This window comes from Leptidea sinapis, chromosome 8, assembly GCF_905404315.1.
Source record: "Leptidea sinapis chromosome 8, ilLepSina1.1, whole genome shotgun sequence".
Lineage (NCBI taxonomy): Eukaryota > Metazoa > Arthropoda > Insecta > Lepidoptera > Pieridae > Leptidea > Leptidea sinapis.
The window spans coordinates 12,792,268-12,817,778 of NC_066272.1; the positions used below are offsets into that span (position 1 = coordinate 12,792,268).

At 35.0% G+C, this 25,511-nt stretch overlaps 1 protein-coding gene across 1 annotated transcript in view; it reads left to right on the forward strand.

The window, feature by feature from the left end:
- The window catches only part of LOC126965760 (gamma-aminobutyric acid type B receptor subunit 1), a 167,426-nt gene that overhangs the window by 102,714 nt on the left and 39,201 nt on the right, over positions 1–25,511 (forward strand). Inside the window, exons 4-11 of the mRNA XM_050809525.1 lie at positions 1,418–1,588; positions 5,149–5,365; positions 13,359–13,527; positions 14,176–14,291; positions 14,367–14,494; positions 15,669–15,810; positions 17,505–17,655; positions 18,824–19,064. Of these exons, the coding sequence (XP_050665482.1) occupies positions 1,418–1,588; positions 5,149–5,365; positions 13,359–13,527; positions 14,176–14,291; positions 14,367–14,494; positions 15,669–15,810; positions 17,505–17,655; positions 18,824–19,064 (1,335 nt within the window). The remainder of the gene's footprint in view (positions 1–1,417; positions 1,589–5,148; positions 5,366–13,358; positions 13,528–14,175; positions 14,292–14,366; positions 14,495–15,668; positions 15,811–17,504; positions 17,656–18,823; positions 19,065–25,511) is intronic.

Sequence of the window (25,511 nt, forward strand, 5' to 3'; positions counted from 1 at the left end):
AATAATCCCAGCACGCCGTTTCATACAACATTGCAGGAGTGTTGTAATGCGTGTTCTTTTTTCAAAAATAATGACAAAAAAAATATTTCCATGCATGTTTGAAAAAAGTCCTTTGTTGGCTTAAAAAATTCACCATATTTATAATGAACATACTCATTTCTAATGTATATAGACTAGTAAGTTTTAACAGACGGTACCTTTTAAATAATGGTATACACGATTCTAGAAGACTGACATGGCATAAAGTACACTTTTTTGTGTCAGATTTTTTTTTAAATATTAGTGGAGTTACCCTAAAGTATTAACCCGTACCGTAAAACTCACAGCCAAAACAAACTTGTTTATTTTGCCTGCTAATGTATCACATTGAGCTTTCCAGTTACATTTACTATCTAAGATTAGGCCTAAAAATTTTAATGTAATTGTTTCTTTATTATGTTTGGTCACTGTATGTAATAGTTAGAGGTTTATATTGTGTTTTCTTCTTTATATCCATAGGGATAATAGATAGCCCTATCCCTATCTCGATCTCTATCTCTATCTCTATATATATATATATATATATATCTCTATCTCTATCCCTATTCCTATTACTGTTTCTATTTCTTCTCCTTCTACTTCTAACACAGTAACAGTCTATCTAAACTAACAGTACTTAAACTAACAGTCCTCTATCACGTAACAGTAGTAATTTCCGAGTGCGCTGAGTTTTGCTAATAAGTCGGTTTGGTGAGTTGCTATTGTTATAACACAATAACATTAAGTGAGGCACCAAATTAAAAATATATATTTATAGTATATTTTATTGATATAAATTAGACTTGAAATAGGGTTCCATTCAAATTGAATTATGACTTTGAACTGTCGTTTCCTTTGTCTGTTTTTTACTGTTTATTTAAGTTGAAATATGTTAAAGAAATATGTTTAAGTTGAAATATGTTTTATATATGAGAAGGCAATTGACATTTTATAATTGCTAATGCCTTGCGGGACGACTATCGCCAATATATTAATTTGAGACACATTACACCCCTGACATTGAGGGAGTTGTGCAATATTATAGTGTGCAAAATAACGGCAATAAAACAAATTAAAGACTCTCATAGTGAAAATGGACGCATTTTTTTATTTAAAAGAACAGCAGTTTAGTTTAAGTTATATTTGATGATGAACAGTAATACTTTTAATGGTGTATCCAAAAGCAGGTTGTGAAAAAGTTTTCACAGTTCGTGATATACCGAAATACGCGTTTCAGTTCCATTTCAACTTATACCAAAACACTGCTAACTTTCTGTTGGTCTATTAGTTACCTGATGCAATATATTTTACGCGGCTATGTCATTTTTAGTACCTTCTTATTAAGATTTCTAACGGCAGAGTATGAAGACTATAATTAACATATTTTTTCTCTTCTTAGCTTTGCTACGGTGCATCATCTCCTGCTTTATCGGACCGTGCCCGCTTCCCCACCTTATTCCGGACTCATCCATCAGCTACTGTACATAATCCAACGCGCATCAAACTGATGCAGAAATTCGGATGGTCTCGGATCGCTATTCTTCAACAAGCTGAAGAAGTATTTATATCAGTGAGTATTCAGATCTGTAATTTATTTCTACTAATAATAAGTAAATATTCTATGCTTTGTTAAGTTTTCATTTACTTTTTTAAACTACTTTAAGTTGTAAAACATTACTTCGATAACAATTCCGCCGATTCTGCGTAGAAAAAGTATCCACCTATATCATGGCCTATTAAAAATGCATAGACATGAGGACTGCAGATATTTGTAAAAAAAATTGAAATTAGAAGAGTATTAATTATTGCAGATTCATAATTTTATTTACTGACTTAAGCTGCCTCTTGACTTGATGTAAGCAGGTAATTGTACTGCAAAATTTAGCTCAAAACATGTTAATAAATTATTTTTATTCAGCCGCTAAGCGACCATTTATGGTGGACTCATTATTTTATTTCTTGAGTCTACCTACGTCCATTTGTACAATATTTCTTCTACAATTTTCTCAACAAACTTGACTCAAGAGATAATGTGTTTATTTGGTAATGACAAGATATTCTAGGAGACTATTGAAGTATTGATTTTAATTATGTATTATTTTGAATGGAATAATAGGAAAAACGAAGGTATGGTTCACGTGATGGTGAGGGCTAACCGCTGCCCACACTAACTTGCAACGAGAGAAATTAAGGCAGAGTTGCTGACCTTTTAGATAAGTCTAGGCACTTTTTTGAATGTGCCTATTTCATATCATAGCGTCCTGGAAGTTTCCAGGAACACAACGGAAGTTCATTGTATAGAATCGTTTTGCACGGAATTAAGTATCGTGAAACCTGCTCTCCAGTAGAACAACACACCTTCCTGCTTGAAAAGTATAGAAGAAGAGCTGAAGTTTTACCAGTAAAAGGCATCTTTGCACAAGATGCCGCAGGCTAGATTATGGGTAGCACAACGGCGTCTATTTCTGCCGTGAAACAGTAATGTATAAGCATTACTGTGTATCGGTCTGAAGGGCGCCGTAGCTAGTGAAATTACTGGGCATATGATATGAGACTTAACATCTTATGTCTTAAGGTGAATACCGCAGTTGTAGTGCCGCTCAGAATTATTGGGTTATTCAAGAATACTGGCACTGCATTGTAATAGGCAGGACGTATCAATTACCATCAGCCGAACGTCTTGCTCGTCTTTCCCCTTATTATCAAAAAAGAAGTAGCTCAGTATAATAAATCTTATAATAAATAAAATAAAGAGGAAACTAGATATGAACACAGTGACATTACGCTGAGAAACTGCCAGACAAGCTTAAAGAGCAAAGTAAGATAACTGATGCCATCAAACTAGTGGAAAATCTCGGCTGGCATTCTGAAGGACACATAGCCCAGAAATAGCTCGTGAGTTAAAATGGTCCAGTAATGTTGGCGACAAGAAACCTAAAGCTAAAGGTAAACACATACACACAGCTGCTAACATAGAAGGTGACGTAAATAAATCTGCAGGGATAAACTGGATAGAAGTAATTCAAGACCGGGTGAAACGGTGCATTCAGAAAAAGGCCTTAACCAAATTGGTTGAGAATGGCTGACCAAGAAAATGATAATATAGAATTATACTACGATTACTATTATACTCAGCATCTCAGCATACCATGCTGAGATGGTTTGGACATGTCGAGAGAGTGAATGAAAAACGATTGACGAAGAAAGTGTATAAGGCCAGCGTGAATGAAAGTGTTGGAAGGGGTAGACCTAGGCAGACGTTTCTAGATGAAATCAGGGACGTCTAAAAAGGCCAGGTCAAGAGTACCCTATACCGAAGAGCATGTATGAAAGGAATAATGAAAGTGGACGAAGCGAAACAAGTGTCTAATAATTGTAGAAAGTGGACGAAGTGGTCTCTGCCTACCCCTACGGGAAAGAGGCGTGATTATATGTATGTATGTACTATTATACTATATGAAAAATATCTAAGAATAAAAACAACAATATTCAAGCATCATTGAATTCATATGAATTCAAATCAATGTAACCTACTAACATACAATTCGTGCTGACTTGACAACCTCTATTCCTCGCGTGACGTTCACATTTGAAATGGTGGTCGTACTTCGAGCTTGAATGGATTTTATTCACGCTCAGTGTCTCGTCCTGACAAGAGGATATTGGAACGTATTTTTACATTGTTACATCATCAAATATTCTTCTATTAATTTCCATACCTTTTCAAGGGAACCGCGTGCTTTCGATTACATAATTTAGTAGTAAAACAATAAATTTTCGCATGTTCGCATGAAATATGATATGTTTATTAATATTGTTAGGTCTACATGCATATAACTTTATGCTCGTGTTTTCAGTGTCACGTATTATCAGAATAATCATCAATCTTAATAGGGTCATTAATAGAGCACGGCAATACTTCAAGCCGGCCCACATTCTAGCACTCTACAAAGCGCAGGTCCGGCCACACATGGAGTATTGCTGTCATCTCTGGTCTGGCGCACCCCAGTATCTGTCGATCCATTTGACCACGTGCAACGCAGAGCATCTCGAATTGTCGGGGACCCAGTGCTCTGTGAACGGCTGGATCACTTGGCATTGCGTAGAGACGTTGCTTCATTGTGTGTCTTCTACCGCATTTATCACGAGGAGTGTTCCGAAGAGCTGTATAACCTAATTCCTGCCGCCGAATTCCACCTTCGCTCGACACGATACAAATTAGGATATCATCCCCACCATCTGGATGTGTGGCGGTCCCCCACAGTACGGTTTTCAAGGAGCTTTCTTCCTCGTACTACTAAGCTGTGGAATGAGCTTCCTTGTGCGGTGTTTCCGGAACGATACGACATGGGTACCTTCAAAAAAAGCTCGTACACCTTCCTTAAAGGCCGGCAACGCTCTTGTGATTCCTCTGGTGTTGCAAGAGAATGTGGGCGGCGGTGATCACTTAACACCAGGTGATCCGTACGCTCGTTTCTCCTCCTATTCCATAAAAAAAAATCTATAATATACATTTAACTAGTTTTGTAAAAAAACATAAATCTCTAGCTACTTATCTCTGGAGTTTTACAGCAAATTACTTTTACTTACTTTTTTGATCTCTTTCTACAATATCCGTAGGAAGGAGTTAAATCCAAAATTTCTTCAAACTGATTTCATGTGATAATGAAAAGCACAATATAAACCGTTGGTTTGATAACTCCTGAGGCGTTTACTCTGGAGGTGGCGGGGAACCTTTTTTACAGCATTATCTAAATTCAGAAGTGGGGAAAATCATAAAATACATATTACTGCCGTGAAGCAGTAATGTATGAGCATTACTGTGTTTCGGTCTGAAGGGCGCCGTAGCTAATGAAATTACTGGACAAATGAGACTTGAAATCTTATGTCTCAAAGTGACGAGCGCAGTTGCAGTGCCGCTCAGAATTTTTGGGTTTTTCAATAAACTTGAGCGGCACTGCATTGTAATGGGCAGCGCGTATCAATAACCATCAGCTGAACGTCCTGCTCATCTCGGCCAATATTTTCATAAAAAAAAATATCATTTTAAATACACTTGCTAATTAAGTCACTAGAAACATTACTTCTGCCTTCTTGTCATGTAAATGTATTATTATTTTATGATTTTAGACAGTTGAAGATCTTGAAGCTCATTGCAAGAAGTCAGGAATTGAGATAGTGACAAGGCAGTCATTTCTATCTGACCCCAGCGATGCGGTCCGCAACCTGCGACGACAAGACGCTCGAGTCATTGTCGGATTATTCTACGTGGTGGCGGCCAGAAGAGTCCTGTGCGAGGTTTATAAGCACAAGCTGTATGGGAAATCTTATGTCTGGTTTTTTATAGGTAAGATGAGACTTAAATATTTACTTCATCATCATTTCAACCGGAAGATGTCCACTGCTGGACAAAGGCCTAATATTTACATAATAATAACAATCAATTTCTTTATTGAGGCAACAGAGGCCCATATTTTGTTAGCTACAGGCTTAAAAACTATGTTAGTATATTACAATTTATATGATTTGCTTAATATCATTAAATCATAATACATAATAACACAAAATAACTTTGGAAACAATCTGAGAGAGCGTGTTTTTATCGGACAAAAACTTGAATGAATCGCTGCAATATTGGCGAATCCAGTTTTCCCGCTATCATATTCAGGATACTGTTTGAGATCGATCGCAGCCTTGCCAGGGAAGATGACGTCAATTTTCCTTATCATGGCATAGAAATCATCCGTTTGTGCTTCAGCATCATGCCAGACGCCAAACAAAACCGCGGCAAGCCCAGAATCATCCTGAAACTATTGTTATACTGCACCCTCAGCGTGTCGAGTGTCTTGAGTGTAGTTGGTCCACAGCCTCCCTCGTCGAAGGTTTGACTTGCTTAAAGGTTATTTTTGCTACCTTGCTACATCGGGCGAACCTTAGGGCCATCTATCACACCTTACGGCTAAGGCTCTTCGTTCTCGTTCTATGTCCATCTAGCCCCTAAGGTCCTCCGCAACATAATGACCTAGATAGTTGTACTGGGTGACTCGTTTGAGAAAGTTTGTAATCTATACATGTTGTTAAATGCTCAAAAGTCAAATTTCTAAGTTTATAGTACTATATTTATTATATTTAGGTACACGAACATGTGAAAAGCATGCGTCACACATATTTGTCTTACTGTAACGGTATATACACTTCCAATGCCCCGAGGTTTTATACGTAAATATCATTGTGTTATTGACACTTATGTGATCCACATGTGGAGTAGTGCTCTTATCTCTGGTCTGGTAGCTTCATACTGTGGAATGAATACGGCATTTCCAGGCCAATACGACATGGACGCAATACTAAGTGTGTAGCAAGAAGGCATTGGAAGCGGTGAACACTTACTTTTAAAATAACCAGTACGGATATTTGACCTCCTAGCTGATAATACATACTCGTAATGTTACGAGTGACTTAATAAATTATCGTCCAAATTGATAAAAGTAACTCAATAATAATCAATACTATTTGCATTACATTAGAAGTTATTACAATAAAAGGTACTTTTGACATAATGTATAATTTAATTCATTTGTGATACATAATGACGCATCATTAGGACTGGCAGCGGGGCCGTGAAGGTTCGCCGTAACAACTTAATAATTCAAAAGGGTTGATTATTATGGGATATTATATTACAGACGCCATCAGTCTTTATAATATGAGTTTGACATACTTAGGCTAACTTAACTCAAATGTATTTTAAACGGTTGTATTTAACTTGCCCAGCGGGCCTACCATTCGTACCACGACGTGATTAGCGCTATCTAATTTAGTTTGACGTCAAATCGACTGATTAAATCTCAATGATGTCAATTGAATGTCAAAAATGATGTCAATTGAATCGCACACTGATTTAGTTCGTTCATTCATTCGTACCATGAGGTAATATTTCAACCTAAACTGGATAAAGTGAGCGATTCGAAAAAAGTTTATGCTTCATTAGAGTAAAGTGAATCGTGTTGTTAATAACTTTTAAAAAATAGTGAAAACATACAGAAAAGGAAAATTTTATTGATGAAAGATGAGATGAGAATACTTAATTGGACTTTTTTGTAAAACAAAATACTTAAAATAAATACCAAAAAATGAAAATACTGAAGACGAGGCAGTAAGGGCCCGGGGTATTGCCTGTTTGCAACGAATTAAAAAAATATACTCTATGCTCCTGTGAAACAAACATCAATGGATCGCTGAGTTTATTGCGCCCATTCTTCTCAGGTCTGAGGCAGTCTCTTTTGAATGGGTGGTAGATTTTGACGTTCAATAAGTGATTATAAATCCTATTTTGAATAAAAATATTTGAATTTGAATTTGAATTTGAGGTGCGTTCATTACTCGTTATTTTTACGAAAATATAAAACAAACCTAAGCAAACATTTAATTTGTAATTCAAAGAACTATATTCATTTATATTATAATTATTTAATAAGTACAAAAAAGGGCTTAATGGTTTATAATTTGACGCTATAAAGCGCAATTTTAAAATATATTTTTAGAATTTTCTACGCAAAAAATCCGCTAAAATCATATCATTTTAGGTTTCGAAACGCAACGCATATGGTTCGAGTGAGAGAGAGAAACTTATGCAACGACTGTAGTATCTCTTTCACACACCGCGGACCATAGACAAATTTATTTCGTTCATTTTTCATAAGCGATCCAAACGCCATTCAGTAAAAGCCACTTCATCGTACAAATTTTAGTGATTAAGTTTAGGTACCTAAACTGAACTGCATCAGAATCGCATCCCTTTTTTTAAAGTTGATCGTAGGCAGTCTGGTCATTCTACAACTCAATTTTAGGGATTGCAATTTGACCCTTTTTGTGTAGAAAAATTAATTTTATGCAACTTTAGTTCTGAAAACAATATAAAATGAATACTAAAATGCAATTCAATAATGATTTAAGAGTTGAGAGTCAGGAGACTCATAGCAAAGGATGTGCTTATAATACTCTACCTTGTTTGAGCTCCTGTTGCCTAATATTTTTTTGGAGTATTATTGCTGTACTGTTCTAAATATACTTACTACTTATTGAGTTTATTCAATATCATTGTAAATCCAAGATGGGCGTCGCTACAAAATGCCGGATAATTAAATTTTCAAAACCACACTATAACATTATGACGTATCAACCAAATCTAAGATTAAGTCTGAAAAGCTGAAGGCTGCCAAAACAAATTGGTGGACCTCGTAGTAGTTTCAAATCTCTCAATAAGTAATGGGTATCAAATTAGCTTTACGTGTAAAATAAAATGAATGGGGGATTGAGTCTTTATATTAACAATAAAATCAATGCAACTGATAAAAAAATAACGTTGTCAATTTACCGGTGGGAAGCTCCTTTGCACAGGATGCCGGCTCTAGCCGGCTGGTGAACCCATAATCTATTATGGGTCCACTACGGCGCCTCTTTCTGCCGTAAAGCAGTAATGTGTAAGCATTATTGTTTCGGTCTGAAAGGCGCCGTAGCTTGTGAAATTACTGGGCAAATGAAACTTAAAATCTTATGTCTCAAGGTGACGAGTGCAATTGTAGTGTCGATCAGAATATTTGGGTTTTTTAAGAATTCTGAGCGGCATTGCATTATAATACGCAGGTCGTATGAATTACCATCAGCTGAAAGTCCTGCTCGTCCCTTATTGACAAAAAAAAATACAAAGAGTCAAGTTTCAAGCATGGATGCCCCATCTAAGTGAGGAATTCGTATCGTGTCGAGGACTGTGGGGCATTAGGATGGTTAACATGATTTGTTATGATCACCGAAGAACAGGTGCAATGTAATTAACCGAGTAAAAACAAAAAAATTTGTATAAAATACGTCATTATGTTATATATAATTTTTGATATTTTCTTTTTATTTAATACAATTAGTAGTAACATTACTACAATCCCTACATTAATATAAATATTTGACTCTGCCGAGTTACTACTATGTATCACTAAACACACTAAGGCCTTTGACCTCCTGTTACATCAGGTGAATCATACCATTGTTGTCAGAATTTAGAGCAGGTATTAATAGATTATAGACTAACTTTATGCGATCACTAGCGAAAAAGCCTGTTATAAACTTGAACTTTACATGATTACTCGCTGCGCTAATGAATATTATCTTTACAGGCTTTTAAAAATTATTCATTTATTTAAAAGAGGTCAAACCATTTACAGTCGCTTAAAAAAATAAAAACCCTCAGGATTTCTCGCTGCGCTAGTAAAAGTACCTAAAAATATTACTTTGTGCTTTCCAAACATATTGCAAAAAGAATAGAAGAGGCCCAGGACCAAGGGTATCGTATGAGACGACTAAGTGCTATATCCTAACAACACCAGCAAGGCACTGGCACAAGGCTTTGGCACTACAAACCAGTAGATTGGGATTGGATGTTGCATCCTAGCCTTGGGGCAGTGTTTGTTTCTGTTTGGATGGTCCTAGTACCTCCACCTTGCAGTGGCCGATGTGGTACGAATAGACAAGGATATTTTTATACCAAGCTCTTTGGTACCGATCGGCAGATTACAGCACTGCGTAACTTAAAGCAGCAGCTGACTGCAAAAAACAGGTGTAATGAACCAGGATTGCGGTGCTGGGCACAGGGGAAATGAACGGTGCATCCAGATAAGCGGCAAATAACCCGTACCAGTTCTGGCGTTCATCAAGGATCCCACCTTGGTCCTTATTTATTTTATCTCATTATACTTAAATCTTAAGAATAATTCATGATCAAAACATACTACAAATGATGTCTGGATTATTGATTTGGGCACTAATATTTTGACTGACACTTCAATAAAAGAATAGGACATAATGCCTTTCGAGTTTCATCATCATTATTTTCCAGCCCTTTCTCATAACATTTCATTTCGAGTACACCAAAGATGTGAGCGTCAATGTGGTTTATGAACCGTTATTCTGTAATCCGCGTAGCAAGCGCGTTTACGTTAGAAAATATAGTCTTCGCAGAATACTGTGTCAATCTTTGCACTTTGATCTTTTCTCCTATAGATAGACCTTAATTTAAAGTGATGTAACCCAATGTGTCTAGATTTGATTCCCATTAATGTAATTAATTTGCGAATTTGACTGTTTAGCTCTGGGGAATAAATTATTAGTGGATAATTGCTCATTTTGTCAATAGCATTTTTACTCTAAATTCGTTCCAGATAAGATAGTACTACAGCCAAAACATGGAATAAACTGTTCACAACCCTTATACTTAAGGACGATGATTTGGTTCTCCGTTGAAATTTATTAATTAAACATTTTTATGGTAGAGAAACATGTTACGTATAGCACTGTAACTCTTGTAACATTAAACATACGGTTCACCTGATTCCTAAGTGGTTCAATTGTAACACTCAAAGAATCACAAGAGCATTGCTGACCTTAAAATACCTCTAACGGTAATACATAATTTGGTAAATGGCGGGTGAGGATCGAAAACACGGCTCCATGGTGAAAGTGAAAGGTTCTATCCATCAACGCTTTTAAATATCTTACTATCCCGTGAACAATAATAGTTATTTATGCAACTGTTGAGTAATAGGGGGTATTAAAACATGAATGAATTTGGGTTTATATAATGATAATAGTATCACATGAGTGTTTTAATACCTAATTATCAACAGTTTCATACAAGACTTTATCTACACCTTAATATGAATCCTCTATAAAAGATTCTGAAACAGTTAGCTTACTGCTAACATTAAAAAAAAACAATCCTAGTAAGCATAATATCATACAAAGGAGTGTTATCATGAAAAGGGATGATAGAATGTTGTACTGAATTTCATTACAACACTCGTTTGGATAATGTAATGATTATTGGGTGTTTTTATGTTGGCAATAAGCTAACTGTTTTAGAATCTTTAATAGAGTACTTAAAGCATCGGTGTAGATAAAAAATCTTACGTAACTGTACACTATTTACAACATCAAATAATTGTTGAGTATTACAAATTTATGTCCATGTTTGTAGATGTCGCCTTCAATTGATTATATCTCGTTTTGTATTTGAGTTTTCAATCGTAAACCGAACGAAACATCAATAAAAGCAGATTTGTATATTCATGAATCTGATTCAACGGAACAGCCACGTCTCTTAGTCTATACAGTTTTATCTTTTGTACAAAATTATTTATGCAAAATTGTAAATTTCACTGAATCTTGAATGTTAAATTTATGTATTCGACGCTTTCTGTGGGATATTTGGTTATATTATCAACATTATTGGACTGAGTTTTTATTAAGCTTAAGTAATATAGTCCAGACTTTGTTATACCTATATACGGAGCTCATTCCCCTGGAATCAATTAATTATTTATTTCTACTACTTGAATGATACACAAAAAGAACAGAGCTTACGACAGATTTCTCTCATATAGCAACAATGTAATTACTGGAAGGCTTACTACTCGGCCACATTATCTCTGGGCCTCGCTGGAACATGAAGCGCACTCCCGTTCCCCTTTCACCCCCGCGCGCTCGTCCTGTTGCGTCAGTACGTCTTGTAGTTTCATTACCGTTAGGTACATGTGATATTTTCGTGCTAAAGTTACTATTTCTATATTTTACAGCCGACTGCTTTGTTTTTGAAAATTTCGTTATTTCTATTGTTCTATGTCGCTATAATAGCTGCCAGAAAAATAAAAGCTTTTTTTACTTATCTAGATTCTTTCACTGTTTTTTCATAATAATAATAGTAATTAGCATCACAAAATAACGCCTTTACATCAATCTATAATACTGATAAAATAAACTTTCATCCCGTTAAAATGTTTGGATCCTCAAGGATTTTGATAAACCGAAATGAATGTATGATTCCTTTACGCCACATCTAATGAACCAATTCATATGGGAATGGAGGTAGATTGAATATAAATATAACAAAACCTACTTTTTATCCCATAAAGATCCATTTTTAACCCATAAAAATCCTAAGATCACGTGGGATTTAAATTTTACTAATAAACAGTTTCAGGCATCAACATTTTGTATTGATTGTAAAAAATGTTGTTATTCAGGGCATGCTAATAGCGGATAACTCGATACCACAGCAGTGGCTTTACTGCTGTTAACCAGAAATGGAACCCTAATTGTATTTTAGTTTAAAGGCGCCATACCTATTGAAATTACTGGTGCCAATGACACTCAAGACCTTACATCTCAAAGTGACCAGCACGGTGCCGCTCTGAGTTACGGGTCACCCATAATCCGGTTCATCATCGCAATGGGCTGAGCGTATCCATTACCATCAGATGATCATCTTGGTCATTTCGTTACTTTTCCTCATAAATAATAGTGTGAGATTAAACCCACAAGACCACTGTGGTCTACTAACACCATCACATGACAAGCTGCTACTTTTACGAATGAATCTTTGCATTTTTAAATGTTAATTCTATTGAGGATTTAACTTTGACAATCAATTTATCAGAAATTAACCATACGTAAATAAATGGGTAATTTAATGTTATGCACTCACCAAGAATGATTAGGTTAGCAATGACACTGTATAAACATTAGTGTTATCCATTCCTGTTAGCAAGCTTAACCTTGAATAAAAATTTGAAATAACAAGATTAGGTAATTTGGCAGCCTTCCAATGCCAATATCAGGCATATTTTGTTAATCTATGTTTCACGTCAATATTATTTATGACAAGAGAATAAGATGGATTGATGATTTATTAAGAACTAATTCTTAAAATGTACCTTGAAAGCTGAATTTTACTACCTACTGCTGTAGCTACGTGTAAGAGGTCCACTAACAATAAACATGGCATTGAAGCAACATGCTTTGAACAAGAATATAAAAAAAATACGAAAAACTATTAAAAAGCATTTGATTTTAATTACAAATACCTGTAACTACACAAGGAAAAGGACAACAAAAGCTTTTATACCAAATGTCTTTCGAAAGACATAGTTTTTTTTAGAAATCAATAACGTACACTTAAATTCAAATTTACACTAAATGCAAAGTTTGATGGAGTATAGGAAAAATATTAATTGTGTATTTTTATTTAAAGTAATCTCTTTATCAATTTTAAACATATAATTTAATGATACACCAAGAACACAACTATCTTAAGCCTGCAGCACTGTGTGGATGCAGTTTGTTGTATCTTATTACTGAGACCGCAGCCAACCAAGCTATTACAGCTTAGAGCAAGAAATATTTCCAGTAAACTCAAATCTCTATGGCAATCATATAAAGTGGCTCTGTGCCAACTTTAGTTGACATTCCTTTCAGCGGCTCTAGCACTTAATTTTTGTACTTATTTGATGCAGGTTGGTATGAAGACAACTGGTTTGAAACAAATTTGGATCGAGAGGGTATTGATTGCACGGCGGAACAAATGAGGGAAGCCGCTGAAGGTCATTTGACAACAGAGGCTCTCATGTGGAATCAGAACTCTAATCAGACAACCATATCAGGGATGACATCAGAAGATTTCAGGCAAGTCCTTAAAACTAAATACAGAAAAAGCCTAATTGTGGAAGGTTGGAATATACGGTACTTACACCAAAATAATTTTATTTTTCAATTTTTGTCTGTCTGTTTGTTCCGACTAATCTTTGAAACTTTAACGGGACTTTTATTGGCAGGTAGCTGATGTAATAAGGAGTAACTTAGGCTACGTTTATTTGAGAAAAATAATGTAATATTGCAATGTCCAAGAAACGGTCTTACACTAAAAATAATTTATATGGCAAAACAAAATTTGCCGGGTTAGCTAGTTTGTTATACAATTGAATAGTGTCGGATGAAGTCGCAGGCATAAAGTTGCCACTTATATGCATAACATAAATTATTCTCTAATATTTGTCAGGCCCTATTTTTCTCATTGATTTTCGAATTCATTCTTATTATTCGTACCAATTAACGGATGCTCACTATTAAATCAACCTTTTATTGACTTGCAAATTTGTCATGTAGAAAATCACACAGACGTTACTCAACTTCACCATAAATACGTGATATGTTATTTTTAAGCACCTTATCTCTTATTGACTTATGATCAACAGCTAAACAAGCTATAATATGAGGAAATCGTTTTAATCACCTTTTTTTTCATAATATAAGGGTAAATCCATTTCGTAACAGGTCTCGTCTGAACGAAGCGTTGCGTGAAGCTGGTTATGACATCGATCGTGAAAAATTTCCTGAGGGATATCAAGAAGCCCCTTTAGCTTATGACGCTGTTTGGGCCGTCGCTCTCGGTAATAATATTCATGAATAACAATTCCTTTATTTCATCCTGCACGCTTTCGTCTAATAAAAAATACTTGTTTCAGCGTTCAATAAAACTATGGAAAAACTGCAAAAAAGTGGATTGAGCTTGAAAAATTTCACATATACCAATAAAAAGATAGCGGACGACATATATGAAGCTATAAACTCCACTTCATTTCTAGGAGTGTCGGTTAGTAGTATCATTTCATTACATTTATCAGTTATTCTATATCTTTCTGTTATTAAGGTTCTATTTTCATGTTGTTGTTGATGATGTTCCATGATGGTTTGGAACCCACTTGATGGTAGAAGACAAGTAGAAAAGAAAATACTTCTGTATTTTTATGCCGTTTCTCCTCAGCCTAATGCATTTTCAAAATAGGCAGTTGGTTCTGAAATTTAATAAATTACTACAATATCCAAATTGAAATAAATAAGGAAACAAACTTAAATGAGTAACTCGTACTTTTTAAACGCTATTTCGCCGTCGCATCTAAACTTATTTGTTATAAAACAGTACGGTGAATAATAAACTGCAGGAAGAAGTCGTATAAAATTATAGATACACCCTTATAAATTTAGCTCCGAAGATTAATATAATATTGAAATTCAATGCTTTTATTGTTGATTATACAGCTACATAATTTCGTAAAATTTTTCACCCGTTCGAAAAGATATGCCTCAGACTTACTAAAATTTATTCATTTATTTCTAAAATTTTATATTAAGCAAGGAAATCGGTTGCTCCATTACGAAGGTGTATTATCATTTAGAAAGTCACTTATGCTACTACAATTTACTGTTAACTTTGACCATATAAATGTTTGTAACGTTATTTTTGAATTTAGCAACAAGTATATTTTGTAAATTTTCTGGGATCATGTTGTGGAAAAATATAACATCGCCCAACAAAAGACTTAATAATTCCACTCAAACAAGAAGTTGAAATAACAAGTTTATGTTTGTTTCTGGTGCTAACACAATGATTATGACAGTTTGTAGAAAACGCAAAAGTAGCCACAATGTGTGTTGTATTGCACTTATTACAATTTACATTACAATTTTATCAGGAATATATTGACAAGCAATATGTTAATAATGTTAATTTTTTTCTCATAAAAGAATCAGTCCTAAATAGCACTTAAGTTATAAATAGCGTGAATAGCTCTCTCCTATAGCACAAAGATAAATATTAAAAAGAGCTGCATTGCTCTATAATAATATACCACAGGGCATAATACTATAGTAGAATAACAAAAGTAAAATCCAACACGAATGTAAAACTTCGAATGTAGTGCATGTTGACAGGCAGTTATTCCACGAGGGTGTGATAAGGAATGTGGCTATTTGTAATTTTATCGCAGGGTTTGGTGGCGTTCTCATCGCAGGGCGATCGAATAGCGCTGACTCAGATAGAACAGCTGTCTGACAACCATTACGTGAAATTAGGGTATTACGACACCCAGGCTGATAATCTTACATGGTTGGAGCGCGAAAGATGGGTGGGTAAGTAGTTGTTAACTATCTTCAATAATATTCATATGATAAATAATTATCATGGTATAGTTAATTTTAAGAGTTCCAAGTAATAACGGCAATTTTTCGCTACTCACGGCGCACTTATTATGGGGACATAAACGTGTAGTACGGCACTTAATCGATAGGAAAAAGAATCATGAATCATTTAAGACAATTGTTATCATCAGCATCATCATCAGCTGGAAGACGTCCACTGCTGGACAAAGGCCTCCCCCGAAGATTCCCAAGACGATCGGTCCAGCGATCTTCACCCGATCGTCGGTCCATCTTGCAAGACTGAATCAGAAATGAGGAGATCCGTAGAAGAACCAAAGTCACTGACATAGCCCAAATGATTTTGAAACTGAATTGGCAGTGGACAGCTCACATAGTTCGACGGACAGATGGCCGTTGGGGCAGTAAAGTCCTTGAATGGCGACCACGTACCTGAAGCCGAAGTGCTCCCCGCAAGACAAATATAGAAACAAATAATTTAAATACTAAGTCGGAGATCTGTAGAGCGGAATTAGACTGTGCTCAAACTTTACTTACGTAAAACTTAGCTGAGTGTGATAAAAGGCGGATTTGCTTATGCATTGGGATTTAGAAGATTAAGCTAAATATAATTTTAGATTTCAATTGACTATAAAAACCTTATCAAGTATTACGCTAAGCTTAAACTCACCTTAGTTTTATGTAAGTAAAGTCATAGTAAAGACTAAGTACGCTCTATATATGTTTGCTTTAGACCCGCAACAAATAGAAACTATGATAGGTTCAAGATAGGCTAACACCACCCTTCTCTAGACATAGAAAAGAATGATAACGCTTAAATAATTTTAAAGGGTAACTATTAATTATTAATGTTAATAATTAACATAGTTATGTTAATTAATGTTAATAATTAACATAGTTATGTTAATTAATGTTAATAATTAACATAGTTTAATTGCTTATAATAACTGATAATAAATTAAACATATAAAAAGGGTTAAAATATAAAAAAAATCGCATTCTTAAAATACAATTTGGTCAAACTCATGCTGCAACTATAATTTCAGAGGTTTTGAACTGACTAACTCCAAAATTTAATTTCCAATTTAATATATATTAATTTGAGAAGGAAAATGTCGATGCGGTCAAAATAAATAATCTTTTTCATATCTCTTGAATCCTTTCACAATCACTGTGATATTAATAATGTCTTTCGGGAAGAAAAATTTCGGAAGATTGGAGTTTATGTAGTTCAATAATATTTTACAGAATGATGTAGAGATTCGCCATTGCTTCGCTTCGATCATCAATATACAATTCGTCTAGTATTAGAATAAAATCAAGAGAAAAAATATTTTAATTATGTGTTTGTAGTTTTTGTAACTACACTGTGACCATTATTTAGTCAATTTGGACTAGGAAAATCTCAATCTATGTAAAAATTTAGATTGCATTATAAAACTCAAAATGGCTCAGTATTGTTCGTTAAAGTTAAGTTGTACGTTAAAAGACAGGTACTAAACATTAGTCAAATTGGCTTTTGAATAGTTGTTATAAATATTTCTTTTAATAACTGAATCTACAATATGTTCTATTCAGCCGTTGACTCCATCGTCTTTCATTTCGACCCTTGTATTATAATTAATATATTACATTTGAATTTAATGATTATCTTTATTTTTCACGAGGTGGCAAAGTACCCCCCGACAGAACCGTGGTGGTGAATGAGCTTCGGACGGTAGCTCTTCCACTCTTCGCATGTATGACTGCCCTCTGCATAGCTGGTATGCTGGCAGCTGTCGCTCTTATAATCTTCAATATTCTACACAGGCATAGAAGGTAAGTAAATAATATTTATCTTCATGTATTCTTACTTATCTCTAGTCCAGTGCACTTGACTGTGTGCAACGCAGAATTGCCACGTGCATCCCAACTATGGAATGAGCTTTCTACTTTCTGTGTTTCTTCAAGAACATGGATACCTTCAAACAAAGCACGTACACCTTAATTAAATGCTTTTAATAGTCTTTGATTCTTATGGCGATTGCTTGGCAACAGATGAACACTAAAGCTCGTACGTCCTCTTCTATAAAAAGAGGCTTGGTAGCTAAAGTATGATACAATAATTAATGGTCAAGTTGAGCAGCTAACGTTAGGATGTCGTATTTGCGTGACGGTGTGCGCGCGCTTTGTAAAAATTCAGTCTGACAATTTTTCCCAAACGCGCCAAAAGAAGTTTAACTTAAAAAGCTTAATAAGTTCATAGAAACCTATTTTTGAATAGGATAGATCATGAGTTGCACCATTTAAAATTATATGAAAGGAGTATTTTGCCGACATGTTTTTGGTTTAGTTGATTGTTACACATTTGTTAAAATAAAATACTTATAACCTATGTAGCTGTATTTCAACATTAGGTTTTTGCGTAAAAGTTAAATATTTATTATTATTTATTCAACCCGACTTTTCGCGATCTTTACAAGTTCCGTTTCCAGTAGCTGCAAAATCTCGCGTTAATCAAAGAAAATACTAAATTGATATACAGTTTTGTAGTATTAGGAGACCTTGAGCTAATCTATATACATATCTTTTTTATATTAAATAATATCGTATCGTTCGTGGATAAAAGACGATTGGGCTTATTTCGTCTAAATATTCCAGAAATCTCGAGAATCCATATTATTAAGTGTTTTCTGTAAGGTCTAAAAATTTTGGAAATATTAGTTCTATCAGTCCAATTAAATTATTACTAACATAGTTTGCCTGATTCGTTTGATAAATTACCAATATTAAAATAAATTGCTTCAGTATTTATTTCATTCAACATCGTTAGAATGATAAAGCAATTCTCTGGTCGTAATATCATACTCAGTGCTGCTTGTCGACGATATCCGGAATCCGGATTCAATTTTATTGCCGGGAAATTTGATAGAGATCGTTAACTGCTAGATGTTTGTAAATATATTGACGACTTGTTTATGTTCTAATATAATTATTTTTACGACAGGGTGATTCAATGGTCTCATCCCGCTTGCAACACAGTGATGCTGTGCGGGTGCTGCGTATGTTTTAGTGCTGCTATTGCTCTGGGGGTGGATGGAAGATGGATAGAACCTGAACATTTTACTGGCCTGTGTGCGGCACGCGCTTGGCTGTTAGCTATTGGGTTCTCAATGGCTTATGGCGCTATGTTTACTAAAGTGTGGCGAGTGCACAGACATACTACTAAGCCGAAAACTGAATCAAAGGTTTGATGTTATTTTATAACTATATATTTACCATCTAGTTAGACTATGTGTTTTTGTATGGAAAAGGAGGACATAAAGCGTCCAGGTCAAATGGTCTTAAGTTATCACCACCGCCCACATCGTCTTGCAACACCAGAGGAATCACAGGAGCGTAGCCTGTATTTATGGGATGTATATTATGCGCTTTTTTTAAAGTTATTCATATTGTATCGTCCCGTAAACACCGCACTGTGGAGGATTGCCACACATCCAGTTGGTGGGGATGATATCCTAATTAGTGGCGTGTCGTGTGAAGGTGGAATTATTGTTGAATTATGTGGTTTATTTGGCATAAATATTATCAGAAAGGAACTCAGGTTGTACTCTTTTGAATATTGTATCCGCAGCATTATCTTTGCCTTTTCAATTAATTATATCAGTTAATGTCATATGAATGGAATAATTGAGAACAGTTGTGTATACTCTATTTTTAAGGTTTTAACTTCTAGGAAACTAAAAGTCACACACATGTAGATACTACGATTATAAAGCAGAGTTTCTTGTAATAGGATCAGACCCACCAAAGCAGCCAGTAAAATAATGGTCAGGCTATTGGACGCTCTAGTTTTAAATAAGATCAGATAAAGCCCACCTGTTGTCACAATTGGGATTTGAGAGGATAAAAAACCTCCCTCCAGAGCTCGGAAACCCAATTCCAAACAAAATTAAACAAGAATATTTTAAAACAACATTCTTAAACTTACTCGAATAGCTGATAATATGTAGGACAATGAAAGATATAACAACAAAGAATAAGTAAAAAAAAATTAGAAAAATTAATTAAACTAATTACTTTTGCTCATCGTTTGTCTCTTGCGTTTAGGTTACGTTCATTAAAACTTAATACCTTCATTAAAGCATTGTTTGTGGTTTACTGTTAGATACTTTAATTACATTATTCTCTTTATACTGTGGTCTTGTTTTGTTTTGACCTTTTAAACATAGAATGTAATTATGCTTATACGTAGTAGTGCCTTAAATATATTGTCTTAGGTAATATTTAAATGGAACTGTCTTTGTTTTAACAGACTTATAAGTTTATATCTTTGTTCAAATTTGCCTCTAAGTTTTGTCGTTGTGTTATATTCTTATTAGACTCACTGACATAGCTTACGGCCTGACCACGGGACAGTCGCTATAGTGAATATTTGCATCTAGCGACTAGAATAAATGTATTGAAATGTACTGATCAAGCCACGCGCTACGGCGAATGGCGAAACGGCCGGCGAAATTTATCGAGCGAACCGCGCTTGCGACTGACGGCGCGGCGGACAACTAAAACAAATGCATGAATCAGTACGGCGCAAGCCAAGATTATAACAATATATAGGGCAAAGAGAGCCCTCTCTACGCATTACGAGCTGTCTATTTGAAAACTAGCGCCATCTGGATATTGGCCCCGAAAATAACTATATATAAGCTCGAAATTATAAAATTCAATTTTAATGTTATGACGCAATTAAATAACTAACTCTACTTTTTAATGTAGGTATTGCAATTTTTACCATGTTGAAATTGAGCGTAGAGTTAGTTATTTAATTTTGCCAAAACATAGAACATAAAGGTTAGATTTAGTAGTGTAAATATGCAAAATGCAACACGAGAGCTATATACATGCGCCAACGCTAGAAGTAGCCGCCATTTTATGACCAGTGGGCAGTCACACAAATATAGAGAGAATTTGAAAGGTTTCAAAGCGAGTAACAGCTGACAAAGCTTTTATTTTTGGACCAACTAACAGCTGGCACTACAGTCTTCTGAAAACGTCACTTTTAAGGCGTCTGTCCCACCCCTGGGCGCAAGCCTCGGAGTTGAGCGGGAGACGCGGCAGAAACTAATAAGTTTAGTTGTTTTCGCCGCGAATAAAATGAACCATGAAACTTTAATTTTTCTGGTTTAATATTACGTTTCGAATCAAACAAACTATTAGTTTCTGAGCAATATCGAGAAACCTTTTATAAACATCACTCTCGGCATATCTCGGTTGCGGCGGCGAACGTGACTGCCCGTGGTTCTCAAACTGTGCCGCGTGGATGGTCGCCCCTCGTAACACTTCGCTGTTCCACCGAAGCCGCACATCCCTGTGGCCTGGCCGTTAGAGTTATGGGTTAAACGCGGCCTCCATACAAGCATCGGTTCCCACTCAACCCTCGCCTAAACTTGTTATTCATTCGCCTTATTTATACATCAATGAGTTACCACCCTTAATGTATACGCATAACTTTCCTGTATCCATAACAACTTAAGAAACTGTTTTTGTAAGCCTACCGAATTACCTATCTGCACATAAAAGTAGATAAAAAACACTTTTCCCGGCTAGAACATTAGGACAATATCCACGGGCAAATATTATGTAGCTAAAGTATTGACGTACAATACACAACTCACAGAGACTCACAATAACGCTCAAACCTACGCTTAACTGAAGTAAAACTGTGCCTACGTGTCTATTAGGCAGAGTTTTCGTTCAGTTGTGTTTCGACCGCGCTTTGAATATCACGCCACGCAATGACAGTCTTCAGAGAAAATCTGTCTGTATTTCCAAACCTATAAAAGATGGAGTGCCATATTTTAGGTAAGTGCCCCTTTAAATTAACAAAACTATGTGACTAACTTGACGTTTTTAATTATTTTGCTAAATAATTACATTTCAATTGCAAAAACAAAATACACCGCGTTTTATGTTACAGTCGTATAATCGTAGAGCGTATACAATAGATTTTGAATATTACTAGTACGAAAAAAGGTGTTAATTTGAATGAATGTTTTAATGTTATCTGTATAAGTTAATGTATACGTAAATACATCGACACTTGGACATTTTTGACGACCTTTTAATAGGCGATTGTGAGTCAAATGCTTATAGTATGTCAACGACCTAAAATCAGTAATTATCATGGTGATAGAACTATTAAAAAACGCCATCCCAATTTACTTAACAGCTTATCAGAACGAGCCTAAGAATAAACTTTAAAAATTAAACGTTAAATATATGCTAAAAAATATCTTTTGGAAAGTATTTATTGCTAAAATGTTAATTTCTTGTTACAAATTGTAGTGTGACTGTAAGATCCCCTAGTCAAAGCATCTAGACGGCTTTGTAGGATTTTTATCAAAGTGTATATTGTTTGCGCCATATTGCATTTGCTCATTTCGGAACTAACTTATAACTATTAGAGTTAACGTCAGTTGTCAAGTTCTCGTTTTCACTTCCCACTTCCTCATCTCTCCTTCCGCACCCCGGTCCCCCTAGCTCGCCCTACACACTCTCTCGTCGGTAGATCACGCGCTGACACGCATGCGCAGCCCCTATCGCGATTCGAGTATCCTCGTACTTTTAATCGCGGACGCGCCACCTAACCTCATCAGTGACTCAGTGATCTAACCACCAAGCACAAACTTAACGAATAAGAAAGGATTATATAAAGGCCAATTGTCTCCCCCGGGGGCTGAAGAGAATTAACCACACCCATATTAATAATAATAAGCGGTATTTTAAAAATAAATTTGTACCTTAATAAGGGAATCATTAATTTTCTCTATAACAAGCACTATTGTTTGAAATCGATTTCGTCGACATTGCTATTGGTGGGTTTTTAATACAATGTTATCTGAAAACAATAATTTTCGTTTGTAATGAGATAAAATCGAGCCACAACGGTTCGGATAGGAGTTGAAAGCCATAACTTGCTAGTTTTATTACAACTACGTGCCTTGTTTCTGTGGCGATATATAAAATTACTAGAAAGTGCTTTTAACGAATTATATTGAAACACTAAAATTATTTATGTGTTCCATAAGGTATATTGTTAATAGTTTTAAATAAAAAAGTTGTATGATAAAAACGTATCACGTTGTATGTCCGCTACGAACTCCTAACTAGTAAACCTTTTTAATCAATTTTTGCCAAATGTGTGCCGTTTAATCCAACTTGAGAGAGAGAGTTTTTATATCGATTCGTGATATTTTTTAATTTTATTAATAATTAATTATATGTGATAAGTTTTTGACATGTTAGTCAAACTGTGGTGGGACTGATCTGCTGTGATATTATTTCATTATAAGAGCGGGGAAAAACGAAATAATTATTGTTATAATTTCCTTAAGGCGTCTGTTAATAGTCGCGTAGCCGCCGTAGTCAAGCCATTCGTAGCATCGCGGTGTCTATCGGGCGCAGACGATTGCACATCGCGGCACTGTCGGTATACGGGCGCGCATCAAAGGGTTTTGTCGCGACGACATTCGCCTGCGTGGCTACACTTCACCACTTCATTATATTTCACGTCAATCCTGCGGTAGACAATTTATTTGACTACGTGGATATAGCCAAAAACATTGGGTTAGACCGTAGACATTGTTTTTGGCGCGACAGCGCGATACGAAACATCGCCTGATACTGAGGCCCCAGCATACGAAGGAGACACCATCTTATTGTGATGTTTACATTTAATACATGCGTTCGTTTATAAACTAAGTAAGAAAAATATAGCCTCAGAAAAACATGTGGCTATACTTGTGTTAGTAGTTAGTATAGTTGTGTAATATGGTATTTACATCCAGTCTCTTTCTGTTAGACAACCGATGAAAACAGGCCAGATTGATTACTTTAGTGTGCCTGACAAGCTAATGCTTACACTCGTGATTTATAGGCCACTATGTGTTAGTGTGCGTGTATTGTTCAAAATACAGGTTAACTGTCAACCTATTTTTTCGACGTTAATATAATTTGTCTTGTAGGTAGATACTAATTTATAATCTTTACATATGATGATAATATAATGAAATCGTAAGTTGTTGACATAACATTGAATATTTTTTTAAAGAATGCTCACAGTTTGTTCTACAACCAAATCCGAATCTAAAAAAACTCGTTATATAATTATTGGATTTATGTCTGCATGTATATCCAAAACGTAAGAACTACTGTTGCTGCTTTAAAAAGTCCAGGAAAACGATATCGCGGGCAGTAGCTAAATCTAGTGTGTTTTATATTTAAAACAGGTCTCGTTGATGCGCGCTGTTTTTTTATTTTATGAATTTAACCCTACACTAAAGCGGTAAGGTTTATTTTACAATAGCAGATGTTTATCATGTTGATTCGGTCACTTTAAATATAATTTTGTATGGAATGTTATATCTATGGTTTTAATATACCGATGCTAACACATTGAATTGAAATTACCTGCTGCTACTGATTATAAAACTACAATCATAAATTTAAAACTAATTTCCCAATCATATCGATACACTAAAGAAATTATATTTAAATTAGTAAGTAATGTAATGTAAGTTTATAAGATTTAGTTTTTATTCCACGTTACTTTTTACGTTTGCTACCAATAAAAAGTTTTACTTTATTGATATCCAAATATTTAGCGTGACGTCACCAAATGGCCCAACGGAAGACCAGTGTTGGTTTTCAAACCAGTTGGGTTTCAAAACATGTTCAGTTGGGACCATTTTTTAATCTTATATAGTGGAAATATGTTATTTTTTTGCTTGTTTATCCCTATCATACGTTTATTTTTATTTTATATCCAACTTTAATTTACTACTAATACGTTAAAAAAGTAACTCTTTCTTTTTTCTTTCTTTCTTTTCTGAAATAAATAATAAAGATCTTATATAATTAAACTGATTTTAATGCATACAAAGAAAGCCACTATATTAGTCGTCTGTCTTCCTGTCTGTCAAGATCCTTGTTCTTACGACCCCTTGATGTTAAAATCTGCAATAGTCTTCTGTTTTTCCCCTCAGTAAGTAAATCAAAACCTACTGTGTACTTCCTATTGATGCAAAACCATGAAATTTTACAAGAAGCACGGTCCCACATTACAAATAGAAGGAAAAATACGAAAATCTTTATGCTTTATGTTTCAATTTTAAGTAGTTAAACCAAACGTAGTTTTACGGCCTAAAGTTATTGTGATAGGCAGAGTGTCTTTCTGTGTTACATTTCATGTTGTTTTCGCCCAGTAGTTAGTAATCTAATCTTGAATACAAGAGATGCTGGGTTTGAATCCCGGTAGGAATGCTTGACTGACATAATAATTATTGGTATGTAACTTAATAACGTCTGTTGCCTTTTTTTGGGTTAAGAAAATGTGTACAAAATTGTATGTAAAAGTAAAAGTGTACAAATAATAATTTATGAGTAATGTCAGCTTGATGTGTTTGTTAACAAGCGCTACCAACGTCATGAACTGTCATAAGATATCCCAATTAATAATTACATTTATTTAACTACTGTTAATATTTAAATACTATTTAATATAATTATCACTATGATTAGAAATAACTATATATTTTTTTTTATGGAAAAGGAGGACACACGAGCGTACGGGTCACTTGGTGTTAAGGGATCACCGCCGCCCACATTCTCTTGCAACACCAGAGGAATCACAAGAG